This window comes from Bos indicus, chromosome 13, assembly GCF_029378745.1.
Source record: "Bos indicus isolate NIAB-ARS_2022 breed Sahiwal x Tharparkar chromosome 13, NIAB-ARS_B.indTharparkar_mat_pri_1.0, whole genome shotgun sequence".
Classification (NCBI taxonomy): Eukaryota; Metazoa; Chordata; class Mammalia; order Artiodactyla; family Bovidae; genus Bos; species Bos indicus.
In genome coordinates this window covers 74236921-74252050 of record NC_091772.1, presented here as the reverse complement: position 1 = coordinate 74252050, position 15130 = coordinate 74236921, and the positions used below count along the sequence as shown (strand labels likewise).

General features: G+C 46.6%; 1 protein-coding gene across 2 annotated transcripts; it reads left to right on the top strand.

The window, feature by feature from the left end:
* Positions 1–2686: 2686 nt before the first annotated feature.
* Positions 2687–8770, top strand: LOC109567767 (pancreatic trypsin inhibitor-like). Of its 2 annotated transcripts, none has more exons than XM_019972793.2 (4): positions 2687–2860; positions 4528–4569; positions 7155–7347; positions 7790–8770. In XM_019972793.2, the coding sequence occupies exons 1-4, from the start codon at positions 2767–2769 to the stop codon at positions 7821–7823; spliced, it is 363 nt and encodes a 120-aa protein (XP_019828352.1). In that variant the 5' UTR covers positions 2687–2766; the 3' UTR covers positions 7824–8770. The 2 variants fall into 2 exon arrangements, with proteins under 2 accessions (XP_019828352.1, XP_019828351.1); XM_019972792.2 differs by having other exon boundaries at positions 7152–7347.
* Positions 8771–15130: the final 6360 nt, after the last annotated feature.

Genomic DNA, 15130 nt, shown 5'->3' with positions numbered 1-15130 from the left:
AATTGTGAAATGTACTGTGTACTAACAATCTTTGATATATTCCAGCCAGATGTGCAATCTTTTGCTTATGCTCTTCCTTTTAATACTTGAAATAATCCTTATAAAACATTATTCATGACCTCACATTTAAGAAAGAAGACTCTGTAGGTCCAAAAAGTGAGGTGCTATTATATCACGTAGTTTGCTCATGACTTGGATATGAATGTCCCTCTCAGAGGGCACAGCGTTTCAAACATCTGAACACCTTCTCTCTGCCCCTGGTACATTCCATCCACTTCACCATGTGGCCTGAGATAGCATGGGATCCAAGAGTCTTCTGCTTCAGACGGAAGAACTGTGGAATAGAAGCAGAGATATGATCTGGAGTCCCACAGTCTTGGATCTTTATCCAGAATACAATGCCTGTGATGTTCTTGCCTTGTTATTTCTCTGAAGATGCATGCAGAGGCTGGGGAGGTTTGTAATTAGAGACCTTGGTCATGCATGAGCTGGAGGGGAGAGGGGAAGGGAGGCTGAGCCCATCAGGGGGAGTCTAACCTGGACCAGAGTGAGGAGGACCAGGAAAGGAGGAAGTTGGGAGAGAAAGACAGACAGATGAGAGAGGAGAGGGTAGAAAAGAGGAGTCTCTGCTGTTAGGAGAATTATCTGCAGCTGCCTGGTCTCAGGTGACAGACTGAGGGGAATAGGGGCAGGGCCAGAGGGCCTTCTGAGCTAGAATCCGACCACCCACAGGAGGCTTTACTTCTCTGATGCGATGGGATGAGAATCCCAGATGCTGTAGGACTGACTTGAGGCTAAATGAAATCATGCAGGTGGAATGTCTCAGGAGAGAGCAGAGCCTCCACTCACAGTGGCTTGTTCAGTGAATCACCCATTCCCAATGCCCTTCTGTCCTGGGGCAGCTCGGTATTGAGAACTCTTGCAATGGTACCCCACTCCAGTACTCTTGCCTGGAAAATCCCATGGACGGAGGAGCCTGGTGTGCTGCAGTCCATGGGGTCGCTAGGGGTTGGACACGACTGAGCTTTTCACTTTCACTTTTCACTTTCATGCATTGGAGAAGGAAATGGCAACCCACTCCAGTGTTCTTGCCTGGAGAATCCCAGGGATGGCAGAGACTGGTGGGCTGCCGTCTATGGGGTCTCACAGAGTCAGACACAACTGAAGCGACTTAGCAGCAACAGCAGCAGCCCTTCTCAAGGGAAAGGGTGTCTGTGAAGGAAGGCAGCCCCCCACATCCTCTCAGCTCATCACCCAGCCTTGTGCCTGCTTGACGTTTGGCTGGACTTGCTCCTGGGGCTTCTGGGCACTGAGCCCAGCTCCCTCCTCCTTGAGCCTGGAGTGGAGCACAGGGTGTATGTGTGTGTATTAACAGAAGAATGACTGTGTGTGAATGAGTGCATGGGAGGCTTATGGTAAGTGGTTGTAACTGGGAGTGCATATACAGGAGCGAGTGAAGGGACTGTGGGTGTGTCACCCCTCACATGTGCCCCATAGTTTTCAGCCAACAATGCAACTGAGTGCACGTGCACAGACTCTGAAGCCAGAACCCTGACTTCAAATCCTCTCTCCATTCTATGATTGTAGGCAAATTACTTTATTTGCTTTCACCTCAGGTTCCTCCTCTGTAAATGAAGAAATGTCAATAGTTCCTCACCCCCTCCTTTAGGATTTTTGGAGTTACTATATGTCAAGTGCTTAGGATAATGCTTAACATATAAAAAGCTATGTTTTTACCCACGGTAATTACTTATTGCTATTATTATTAATAGTACAAGGGACTTTGACATCTCAGGGAAAACGAACGTATGTCCATTGTGTCCGTTGCTTCCACAGTGACCTCATGATGTGGGCAGTGCTGATATCATGTGACACCTGAAGACATGGACTCTGGGAGATTCACATGCTCAGGCACAGAGTTAGGAAAAGGCAGAGCTGGTACTGGAACTGAGGTCCTGTGACCCTGATGCCACTGGAGCAGAGAGCAGGAGGAAGGGGAAATTGAAGTGAATCTTCCAAGGTCCCCTGAGTTCGACTCAGGCAAGGCACACTCCTAGTTGTGAAACAGATTGAGGAATGGCAGGTGGTCATGCTGTGGAGACGTGGTCAGCTCCCTGCCCCTTCTCTGCGCTTTCCCCTTACTCCTTTTTCTACCCAGAAAATAGGGTGGCTGCTCAAGCAGAACATTGTCTTGGGCAGCTGATTTCCGTTTGGACCAGCGGCAGGTAAAGAGCAAGGGTCCATCCGGTGGAGAAGCTGTGGCGCTGGTTGCACAAAGGTGTGCTGTGTCACTCCTGTCTTCTAGGGTAGGTGAAGCGGGTGGATATGGATGAAGGGTGTTGATGCCAGGATGTGATGACGCCTGCAGGAGGCTAAGCTCACACAGTGGTGGTTGTGGGTGAGCTAACACAGTGCTGATATCCTATCTGGCCTTTGATCGGCTCTCATCTGCTCACTGACTATCTATCATGTTCCATGCACTGCTCTAGGTACTGGGACGCTCCCTGAGTGACCACACTGGAATCATGATCTGTGTTCACAGGAGACCCACAGGCAGAGTCAAGTCTGAGAAGCGCTGTTACTTGGTATTTGGCCCCAGCGACCAGAAACACGAAGTCAGGTGGAGATTGCACAATAACCAGGACTGACCCAGCTCCTCCCCTTCTTCTCTTCCCTCTTCAGTGCCTGATCACACCCCTCGGCCAGGATATTAAAAGCTCCATCCATCCTCAGCATCCTCAGGAGCCCTCCTGCGACTCCACGAAGATGAACCGACTCTGCCTCTCTGCAGCCCTTCTCTTCCTCCTGGTTATCCTAGTGGATGGCATCTCAGAGGATATTAACAAGAGCCATGACCACGGTATGTCTGGGCTCACCTCTCCTCTACACACTGGAGGGAAATGAGGGGAGTTCATGGAAAGGGCGGGGCATGGGTGGGGTGGGTGCTGCCAGCCCTCTCTGGATTTCTCCTGGGAAATTGGGCAGTTTTAACTCCAAGAACATTTCATCACTCTCAACATGGAAAAAAAAGAAAATTAGAATTAAAAAAATATATATCCAGATAAAGTACCAGATCAGGGACCACCTCCCTGAGACTCTATTCCTGGTCAGTGCAGTGTCTCTGATCCTCACTGTAGGGTAATAAAAAGATATATATGTGATCCTTGACTGATTCATGAGGCAGGCCTTTTGAACTTCTTGGAATTCACTGTTTTTCATAGGTCATGAGATGAGTCATGGACAGCAACTGACGATAACTTCAGAACCACGCTTATCTCCAAAGCAAGACAAACATGCATTTGCAAGTTAGAATTTTCACCAGGCCCCATGACAGCATTTCTGGGGAGAGGGGAGGACACTGAGACTCAGTCAATCACCAATGGCCACAGATCAATCAATATGCCTTTGATTTGAAGCTTAAATAAAAATCCATAAGCACTGGTGTTTAGAGAGCTTTCAGGGTGATGAACACAAGGAGGTGACGTGAGGGTGCTGAGCTCAATGGGGTATGTAGGCTCCGCACACCTCCACTCCGCCTTTGCCCTACCTGTCTCCTCCATTTCAGTGGCCCCAAGCTTTATCTTTTATAATAACATGGGTACAGTAAGCGAGGTGTTTCCTGAGTTCAGTCGCTGGTTCTATAGTTATTGAACATGGAGATAGGGGTCATGGAAGCTCTGATTTTCACCCAGTTGGTCACAAGCATTTGAGATCACATGACTCATATCTGAACTGAGGACAGTAAGAGCTCTCAACCAGCAGGATCTGCACGAAGTCCACCCATACACTATCAGAAGTAAATTGACTATGCGACACCCAGTAGGTGTTTGGGGAATTGGTTGGTGTTGGTAGAGACATCACACATTTGGTGTCAGAGGAAAACTCAGACTCAGTCTACCTTGTGATTTGGGGGCTGAGGTGAGACGCGGGCACAGGGGAGTAATGAAAATACCCGGAAACTCTTGCCAGTTATGTGCATTTTCAAAGTTCCTGGCCAAATCAGAAAGTGTGTCAAGTGGGTTGTGACTGGACAGTACCTCGTCCTGACCCCCCTACTACCCTGCCTTGTGTCCTGGGGCAAGCCATCTGCAGTTTGCTCATCTGAACAGGGGTACATGTTCCATGGGTTCTTTGAAAAGATTACCTGTCAGGAATATAAAGAGTTTGATCACATTTCATGACCACTTTTGTCCATTTTCTACTTAGATGTGTTAATTTTGAAAAAAATATGTCTGAGTAACTTCCTTGAGCAAGAAAGAATGTTTAAGTATCATATAATGATATCTCTTTATTATTAAAATGAATCAGAAAGATATAAGACCACTGAGCAGAGCAACTTCAGGGAAAGGTAAGAAACACAGCCCTTGCGTGGCTGGCTCAGGGGACCAAGGCTGGTACAATATTAGTAAAGTCTCCAAGCCCTTTCCCTTGTCCCCTTTGACTGTTACTTTATTATCTGCTTTTGATCGTTTTCCTGGTTCTTGGTCCAGGCCTCCTAAAACTCTTGGAATTTACTGTCTTTCGTAGGTTATGAGATGACTTACGGAAGACTAAATGAGAAGCATTCAGGTACGGACTGGTCTAAAAAAATTTAAACCACCTTGTAAAGGTGTGAACCTTCATGCCCCTTCACCATGCCGGCACCTCTGGGGAGAGTGGGGGAAACTAACTGGGATCAATTATCAGCAGCTGACAATTCAATCAGTATGCTGATTTATTGAAAACTCAATAATATCCATAAACATTGGGGTTCAGACTATTTTCAGGGCGATGAACACAAGGAGGTGATGTGAGGGTGCTGTGCTCACTGGGACATGAAAGCTTCACACCCTCCCCCCCCACCCCCCTACCCCCGCTTTGCCCTGCACATCTCCTCTTCTTCTCTGTCTCTGAGTTGCCTCCTTTCTAAATTTCTGGGAAAAGTAAGTGAAGTGCTTTCCTGAATTCAGTCACTGGTTCTATTGAGTGAGTGAAGATGGAAGAGGGGTCATGGTACCTTTGACTTTTAGCCAGTTGGTCACAAGTATGAGTTATTCAGGATCATGGGGCTGGCATCTGAACTGAGGACAGTCTTGAGCCATCTATGTGCAGAGTCTGATGTGCCTGCTCATCAAGTAGATTTTTTTTACTAAAAGGAATTCAAGTCATATTGATTCTATTCAATGACTGTGCACTTGCTGAGAGAATGAAGATGGAAGTTACTAAGTCCCTACAAAGCATTGTTCTTGGGGTGGGGAAACAGCTGTGAAAAAAATATGGCAAAATAATTTGCCTTCAAGGAGGGAAACAAACAATAGCAGAGGGGAGAAATCCTGTGGTAGATTATAAGTTTCCTGAAGGTAGAGAGGTACGTGGAAAAAGTTTGCTGTCCTTTTTCTCTCCAGGGTTAGGGAAACCTTCTGTGATAAGGAGGCTTTGAGCAGAGGCTGCAGAAGTAACGTGCCTGGTGTGTGTTGGAACAGCAGCCAGGACCAGGGTGGATGGAGCTGGGTGGGTGGAGGGGAGGGGAGGGGAGTGGAAGGCGATGAGGCTGAGAGGCCATGGGGGCAGGTCATGAGGAATCTTGTGGGACTTATTAAGATCAAAATTTGACTCCCAGAGAAACGGGGAGTCACTGAGGGATTGGTCATGGGAGCAATGGGGTAGGAATCAGTAGTAAGAGGATCCCTGAGGCTGCAGTGCCGACAGTGCCCTCTAGGGGATGAAGGGCAGACATGGAGGCCCAGGGAGCAGGCTGCTGCAGTGGTCCATATGATCCTTGATGGAGCGTTTATTTATGTTGTTCCCTGAATCGATCTCAGGTTTCTTGAATAATATGAATGTCTTGCTCTGTTGAAGTTTCTGTGGAGGCTTCATTACCTAGTCATGATGCATTAAATCATTAGCTATTGGTGATTGTTCAATCAACAGCTCCTCTCCCCTCCCTGAGGTGGAGGCAAGGAGGAGGAGGAGGACGGAGGATAAAAGATCAAGGAAGAGGGTAGCAAGGAAAGTTCCAACCCTCTCTCCTGCCAGATACTCCTTCCTGTGCATTCAGAGCCCATGCTGGGGTTATGAGGGTCTTTCCAAAATCATTGACATAACATACCAAAAGACACTTTTATTGTTCTCATCATATAAGAAATACCAACGTTTTTAGGAACTTAGTGTTAGGAAAAGAGTTTAAAAAAACATATATTTCTTCTTATAATCACAATATCAGCATATCATTATTCAATTTATAGAATCCTCCTGAGGTATCCAAATTTTCTTCATGCCTTTTTCCATTACAGCCTGTTTCCTTCACATTTTTTTAATTAATGGTGGAAAGTTTTAAACATGCACATAAGCACAGAGAATAGTATTATAAAACCCAGGTATCCAGACCCAGTAATTACTGACCTATAGCAAATGTTTCTCACCTCGGAGCTCTTTTCCTACTTTTGGAGTTGTGGGTTTTGTTTTGCGCATTTGTGTATTTATTTTTGGCTTCTCAGGTGGTGCTAGTGGTAAAGAACCCAGCTGCCAATGCAGGAGATGCAAGAGACCTGGGTTCAATCCCTGGGTTGGGAAGACACCCTGAAAGAGGGCACAGCAACCCACTCCAGTGTTCTTGCCTGGAGAGTCCCCTGGACAGATGAGCCTGGTGGGCTACAGTTTGTAGTGTCGCAAGGAGTCCGACACGACTGAAGCGACTTGGCGTGCACGCACGTGCACACACACACACATTTATTTGGATACATTGGGTCTTAGTTTCAGGTTGAAGGCTCAGTAATTGTGGCCCACCAGCTTAGTTGCCCCATGGCATATGGGCCCTTAGTTTCCTGACAAGGGATTGAACCCAGGATTCCTTAGTTGGAAGGAGGTTCTTAACCACTGAACCACCTCGGAAGTCTTATAGAACTTTTAAGGCTAATCAAAAGCATTATACCAATCTTCCTTAAAATACTTCATGAGAAGATATATATATTTGAACATGATTATTATATTATGTTACATCTAGCAGCATTCATAATTCTGTCCCAGAAAGAAGGTTTCCAAATGGCCTTCTCAATTTGACCATCCCCCACAACTCTAACATTCTCTATTGCAAACAGACAGTTCTAGTTGTTGACTTATATGGAGTTGTGATGACCATCTTCATAACTAAGCCACTGTCCCTCTCATTCCAGCAGCTTCTAAGCCTGCCTTCTGCCTGAAGCCTAAATCAATAGGTCCCTGCAAGGGCAGGAAGATCAGGTACTTCTACAATGCCAAGACCAGGCAATGCCAACGCTTTTTCTACGGTGGCTGCAAAGGGAACTTGAATAACTTCTACACCATGGCGCTGTGCATGAACACCTGCGGTCATGTGGAATGGTCCTGGAGGTAAGACAGGGCGCAGGGCAGGGTGGCAGGGGAAGGGCTGGGGAAAGGGGTGGAGCTCAGGGGACCACACACCATTCACCCTGCACAGTGTCTTCCTCCTCGCTGCTGCCAGAAGAGGCTGCAGTATCCTGTGAAACCACACACTGAGCGAGTTCTCCAGGGAGAGAATGGCAGAAGGTCAACCCAGATACCTCTTTGTGATCATCTCAGCCTGATCACATGCTCCTTTTTCTCAGTTGGGAACACTGACTCAGCCACACTCCAGGGCAGGTCTGCAGGACTCCTGAGCACCTCCCCCCATCCAGGCTTGGAAAATTCACTGCCTTTTTGTTGGTTTCATATTTCTTTTGAAAATCTAGGATCTGTCAAGATGAATAGTATCTAGGTTTGGGGCTACAATGAAGTCACTCAGGAAGTTCCTTTTTTTTTTTTTTCCTTACAGAAGACACGGGAAGAGTCATGCTCCAAAACTCTGAAGTCCGAGGAGGACCCATGAAAGTCTGGGCTGCTCCTGAAACAGTTCAGTCTCCTTGCATTTCTTCTCTCCCCTACCTTCCTCAGCAGAGCCTGCCTATTTCCTTTCCTCTATGATGCTGAGAGACTTCCCTGGTGGCACAGATGGTAAAAGCGTCTGACTACAATGTGGGAGACCCGGGTTCAATCCCTGGGTCAGGAAGATCTCCTGGAGAAGGAAATAGCAACCCACTCCAGTGTTCTTGCCTGGAAAATCCCATGGACAGAGGAGCCTGGTAGGCTACAGTCCATGGGGTCGCAAAGAGTAGGACACTACTGAGCAACTTCACTTCACTTTATGATGCTGGGGAAGATTGAGAAGCAGGAGGAGAAGGGGACAGCAGAAGATGAGATGGTTGGGTGGCATCACCAACTTAATGGGCATGAGTTTGAGCAAGCTCTGAAACACAGTAAAGACAGGGAAGTCTGGCATGCTGAAGCCCATTGGGTCACAAAGAGTTGGACACGACTTGGTGACTGAACAACATGGGTCTATACACCTTAGTTCAGTCTTATCCAGTTGGCTCTAAGCACCATGACAGCATGTCTTCCCTTTATCTTGAGCACTTAGCACAGTTCCTGGCATGAAGGAAGCAGTTCATAATTATGTGAGGAAGGAAAGAGTGCAGGAGGAGCACATTCCTCTCGACCAGAGTAACTATAGAGCCTGAGGTTTGACACCAGGATTGTTGCCTCAACCCACATACTCATGGCATCCTCACCATGCCATCACTGATCTCCTTGTGTGAGCCCTTGGTGGAATTTCTGGCATCCATTTCTCAGCATCAGTAATGAGAGAAGTCTTTGCAATAAAAAAGCTCCCCCTTTCCCTTAAAGATGTTGCAGTTTTCCTTTCTGTATTTTCAAACACTGTGGCTTATATTTCAATAAATGCATATTCAAAACTAAACTGAGGGCAGTGGAGTCTGTTGTTTTCAACTACAAATGTTTACCAATAGGGTCCAAGGAAATGGTGGTTCTTCTCTCTGTTCTGCAGAGCAGTGGGCACTTCCCCTTTCCCAGTCCACAGACTGTGCCCTACTGGCTAGAGGAAGCAAACCCATGATAGCATCATTGACCTCTTAACAGCCATGCCAAGTTACACAAAAGCCTGGGAGACAGACAGATCAGCGTGAAAGCTTTTATTCCTTACTTCTATGTCTAGTTCAAATTTTGGGGCAGGCTATCCTCCTGGACTTGCAGAAGGGGAAAGTGCATAAGATTCAGTTGTTCATCTTTTTAAGGAATCTGATTCTCTGAAGTCACATGTGGGGAGGGGATGTCTTACTTCAGTTAAAGAGGGACAGCTACCATTTAGGGTGCCAGGCTCTGTGTTAGCATTTTGCCTGCATTATTCTATTAACCATCCTAAGAATCCTTCAAGGGAGGAAATGGAGGCATGGAGATGGCACTTAGCTGCTGTGTTCATTTTCTAACTTGGCAGCTTCCCGCTCTTTCAAGTAGAGGGACTCTGATGAAGTTTTCCTGCTCTTCCTCTGGGAATATGTAGGAGGGAGACACTTTGGGAAAACAGAGTATCTGCTTCATGACAGATGAGGAAAATGAGGCATAGGGACCACAGCAAGTATAAGTTCAGTTCAGTTCACTCACTCAGTCGTGTTCGACTCTTTGCAACCCCGTGAACTGCAGCACGCCAGGCCTCCCTGTCCATCATCAACTCCTGGAGTCCACCTAAACCCATGTCCATCGAGTTGATGATGCCATACAACCATCTCATCCTCTGTCGTCCCCTTCTCCTCCTGCCCTCAATCTTTCCCAGCATCAGGGTATTTTCAAATGAGTCAGCTCTTCGCATCAGGTGGCCAAAGTATTGGAGTTTCAGCTTCAACATCAGTCCTTCCAATGAACACCCAGGACTGATCTCCTTTAGGATGGACTGGTTGGATCTTCTTGTAGTCCAAGGGGCTCTCGAGTCTTCTCAAACACTACAGTTCAAAAGCATTAATTCTTCGGTGCTCAGCTTTCTTTATAGTCCAACGCTCACATCCATACATGATCACTGGAAAAAACCACAGCCTTGACTAGATGGACCTTTGTTGGCAAAGTAATGTCTCTGCTTTTGAATATGCTATCTAGGTTGGTCATATCTTTCCTTCCAAGGAGTAAGCGTCTTTTAATTTCATGGCTGCAATCACCATCTGCAGTGATTTTGGAGCCCAGAAAAATAAAGTCAGCCACTGTTTCCACTGTTTCCCCATCTATTTGCCATGAAGTGGTGGGACCAGATGCCATGATCTTAGTTCTCTGAATGTTGAGCTTTAAGCCAATTTTTCACTCTCCTCTTTCACTTTCATTGAAGCTCTTTAGTTCTTCACTTTCTGCCATAAGGGTGGTTGTCATCTGCATATCTGAGGTTATTGATATTTCTCCCAGCAATCTTGATTCCAGCTTGTGCTTCTTCCAGCCCAGCATTTCTCATGATGTACTCTGCATATAAGTTAAATAAGCAGGGTGACAATATACAGCCTTGACGTACTCCTTTTCCTGTTTGGAACCAGTCTGTTGTTCCATGTCCAGTTCTAACTGTTGCTTCCTGACCTGCATATAGGTCTCTCAAGATGCAGGTCAGGTGGTCTGGTATTCCCATCTCTTTCAGAATTTTCCACAGTTTATTGTGATCCACACAGTCAAAGGCTTTGGCATAGTCAATAAAGCAGAAATAGATGTTTTTCTGGAACTCTCTTGCTTTTTTGATGACCCAGCAGATGTTGGCAATTTGATCTCTGGTTCCTCTGCCTTTTCTAAAACCAGCTTGAACATCTGGAAGTTCACAGTTCACATATTGCTGAAGCCTGGCTTGGAGAATTTTGAGCATTACTTTACTAGCGTGTGAGATGAGTGCAATTGTGCGGTAGTTTGAGCTTTCTTTGGCATTGCCTTTCTTAGGGATTCAAATGAAAACTGACCTTTTCCAGTCCTGTGTCCACTGCTGAGTTTTCAAAATTTGCTGGCATATTGAGTGCAGCACTTTCACAGCATCATCTTTCAGGATTTGAAATAGCTCAACTGGAATTCCATCACCTCCACTAGCTTTGTTCATAGTGTTGCTTCCTAAGGCCCACTTGACTTCACACTCCAGGATGTCTGGCTCTAGGTGAGTGATCACACCATCGTGATTATCTGGGTCAAGAAGATCTTTTTTGTACAGTGCTTCTGTGTATTCTTGCCACTTCTTCTTAATATCTTCTGCTTCTGTTAGGTCCCTACCATTTCTGTCCTTTATTGAGCCCATCTTTGCATGAAATGTTCCCTTGGTATCTCTAATTTTCTTAAAGAGATCTCTAGTCTTTCCCATTCTGTTGTTTTCCTCTATTTCTTTGCATTGATCACCGAGGAAGGCTTTCTTATCTCTCCTTGCTATTCTTTTTTTTAAATTTAAATTTATTAATTTTAATTGGAGGTTAATTACTTTACAATATTGTATTGGTTCTGCCACACATCAACATGAATCTGCCACGGGTGTACACGTGTTCCCCATCCTGAACCCCCCTCCCACCTACCTCCCAGTACCATCCCTCCTGGTCATCCCAGTGCACCAGCCCCAAGCATCCTGTATTGAACCTAGACTGGTGATTTGTTTCTTATATGATATACATGTTTCAATGCGAACTCTGCACTCAAATGGTGTATCTTTCCTTTTCTCCTTTGCTTTTCGCTTCCCTTCTTTTCACAGCTATATGTAAGACCTCCTCAGACAACCATTTTGCTTTTTTGCATTTCTTTTTCTTGGGGATAGTCTTGATTCCTGTCTCCTGTACAATGTCATGAAACCTCCGTCCATAGTTCATCAGGTACTCTATCAGATCTAGTCCCTTAAATCTATTTTTCACTTGCACTTTATAGTCATAAGGGATTAGATTTAGATCATATCTGAGTGGTCTAGTGGTTTTGTCCATTTTCTTCAATTTCAGTCTGAATTTGGCAATAAGGAGTTCATGATCTGAGCCACAGTCAGCTTCTGGTCTTGTTTTTGCTGACTGTATAGAGCTTCTCTATCTTTGGCTTATGTCAGGAGCTCCTTTTTTATTGAAACCAAGTGAGGAGTAGTGGGTGGTCATGCTGTGGAGACACGTTTGTCTCTCTGCTTCCCTTCTGCCAACTTTCTAACTCTTTTTTTTCCTACCCAAAATGCCAGAGCTTGTGCCCCAGATGACGATGCTCTTCCCCTGGCTCACCATCTGCCTGGACAAGTCCCAAGTAAAAAGCTGGTGTCTGTCTAGCAGAGATGCTGCCACAGTAATTGCAGGAAGCCTGACATGTCACATCTGCCTTGTGAAGTAGGTGAGGCTAAGATGGGGGTGGGGTGGAGTGGGCAGGATGTACAGACACCTATATAAGGGTTTAAAGGATGACCTAGGCTAACACACTGCTGATCACCTACCAGTTCTGTGATCTGCTCTCGTCCACTCACTGACCATCCATCACGTGCCATGCACCACTCTAGGTGCTGGGATATTCCCTGAGTGACCTTATTGGACAAAATTCCACCTCTGGAACCACAGCCTGTGTTTCCACAAGACCCACCAAGCTTAAGAATGGATGTTACTGGGTAGGCAGAAGCAGGACCTGGGAGGTGGGGAGATTACACACTTTATAAGACTGACCCCAGCTTCTCCCCACCATCGCTCCCCTCCTTGTCGGCTGTTCTGACCCCTCAGCTGGCGTGTGAGCTCAGTCAGCCCTCAGGTTTCCTCACAAGTCCTCCCACTAGCCACAGGGATGAGCTGGATCTGCCCCTCTGCAGCCCTTTTCATCCCTTGGGCACTTGGTAGATGAAGCAGGAATCAGCCCTGAGGTATGCTCTGACTTCACCTCTCCTCTACAGGCTGGGGAGTGGGTGATGGGGGCAGTTCATGGAAGGGGCTAGGGAGCAGGGCTGGGCTGTGTGCAGCAAACCCTTAGCATTTCTTATGGTAAATTAGGTAGTTTTCACTCTGGGGATATTCCTTGACTCTGAAAAATATCATTGCAGTTTTGAAAAGAAAAAAAAAAGACTCTACCTGATCAGTGACCTCATCACTGAGACAATATTCTTAGTCACTGCCTTGCTCCTGACCCTCACTGTCGTTTCATAACAAAATTCGTAATTGACTCTTGTTGCTGTTCATGCCCCAGGCCTTCTGAAACTCTTGGAATTTTCCATAGTTTCATAAATCATGCGATGAGTGAGGGATGGGACCTGAGATAGTGTCTGGATGATACTATTTGCATGGGACTGGACTCCAGAACGTTCCATCAGGTGCTTAGAAGATTAGAACTGTCAACCCTCCGTTCCTCTGAGGACAGAAGAGGGTACTATACTGAATTCAATCACCAATAGCCAATGATCTATCAACTTGCCTTCCTCCAACCCTCAATTAAAATCCATAAACATTGTGTTTAGAGAGCATCAGGGGAGGTGATAACATCAAGAGACTGAGAGCAGGGAGAGTCCCAAGAGGGCTTGGAGGTTCAGCAGCCCCAGCTCCCCATTTACCCTATGCTTCTCCATTTGGCTGTCCCTGAGTTTTATGCTTTATAATAACTTGCAGCAGTAAGTAAAGGGCTTTCCTGAGTTCTGGGAGTAGTTCTAATAAGTTATTGAACATGGGAGGTGGGTTATGGAACCTTTGAGTTAATAGCCAGTTGGTCACAGGTGTGAGTGACTGCAGGACTTGTGATCAACACTTGAGAGTATGGGCAGTCCTCAGGGACCCAGCCCACACCTTGTGGTTTCTACGCTACCTCTATGGATTTAGTGTCAGAAGTGAATTGACTTCTGAGATGGGCAGTGGATGCTGGGAAACTGGTTGCTGTTGGCAGAGACCTCACATGTTTGGAGTTGGGGACAACACTCGGACTCACTCTTCTCTATCATTTGTGTCTGGTATGAGGATCAGGGCCATGGGACTGTATTATGTGGGGCAGAGCACTCAGAACCCCTTCCCAGTTCTCTGCATTTTCAGAATTCCTGGCAGAATCATGCACTTGATTTATGGATTGTGATTTGTACTCATTTGCTGTAGTTCAGTAACTCAGTCGTGTCTGACTCTTTGTGAGCCCATGGACTGCAGCACGCCAGGCTTTCTTCTCCTTCACCATCTCCCAGAGTTTGCTCAAACTCATGTCCATTGAGTTGGTGATGCCATCCAACCATCTCATCCTCTGTTGCCCCCTTCTCCTCCCGCCTTCAGTCTTTCCCAGCATCAGGGTCTTTTCCAATGAGTCGGCTCTTTGCATCAGGTGCCCAAAGTATTGGAGCTTCAGCTTTAGCATCAGTCCTTGCAATGAATATTCAGGGTTTGAATGCTGTTGTTATTAACATTACAAAGGATTCTGACTTCTCAGGGAGAAGGTACATGTTTGTTGTGTCTGTTGCTTCCATAGCAACCCCATGGTGTGGGCAGCACTGATCTCGCGTGACACCTGAAAACACAGGGCTCTAGGGGGTTTATATCCTCAGGTACAAAGATAGGAAAAGGCAGAACTGATACCGAAACTGAGGTCCTATGACCCCGAAACCACTGGGAGAGAGGACTGGAGTGGCATTCGGGGGTGGCTTCAGGCAAACTTCCATGGTCTCCTGAGGTCCACTCGGGCAGACAGCTCTCCTGTTTGTGAAACCAGGTGAGGACGGCAGGTGGTCATGCTGTGGAGATGAGTTCAGCTCTCTGCTTCCCCTCTGCCCGCCCCTCCCTTTATTCCTTATGTGAAGCAGTAAACAGGGTTACAACCCAGGAGGACACCACCTTCCCCAGTTAGGTTCCTGCCTGGACCAGTCCCTCGTGAAGTGCAGATGTCCATCCAGTGCAGAAGCTGTGGCAATGGTTGCAGGAAGGTGACCCGTGTTACACCTGTCTTCTGAGCCAGGTGAGGGGGGTCAGGGCATTGAGGCCCAGATGTGATGACACCTACAGGAGGATGGAAAGGAGGACCTGGGCTCACACACTGCCAATCACCTATACATCTTTGACTTGTTCTCATCTACTCATTGACCATCCATCATGTGTTATACACTGCTCTAGGTGCTCAGATGCTCCCTGAGTGACCATATTGAACAAAACTCCATCTGTCTGATCACAATCTGTGTTTACACAAGATGCACAGGCATTGTCAAGTCTGAGAACTGCTGTTACCGGACATTTGATCCCCTGCAGACAGAAGCAAGAGGCATGGTTAGGTGGGGGAATTTCACAATAAACAGGACTGACCCAGCTCCTCCCCTGTCTCACTCCCTTCTTCATCGCCTGATGCAACCTCTCAGCCAGGA

Bases quoted from the DNA above. Each gene is read 5' to 3' on its own strand.
- LOC109567767 (XM_019972792.2), top strand. From the start codon at position 2,767: ATGAACCGACTCTGCCTCTCTGCAGCCCTTCTCTTCCTCCTGGTTATC. The intron at 2,861-4,527 runs GTATGTCTGGGC...TGTCTTTCGTAG, and splicing joins TAACAAGAGCCATGACCACG to GTTATGAGATGACTTACGGA. The intron at 4,570-7,151 runs GTACGGACTGGT...CTCTCATTCCAG, and splicing joins ACTAAATGAGAAGCATTCAG to CAGCTTCTAAGCCTGCCTTC.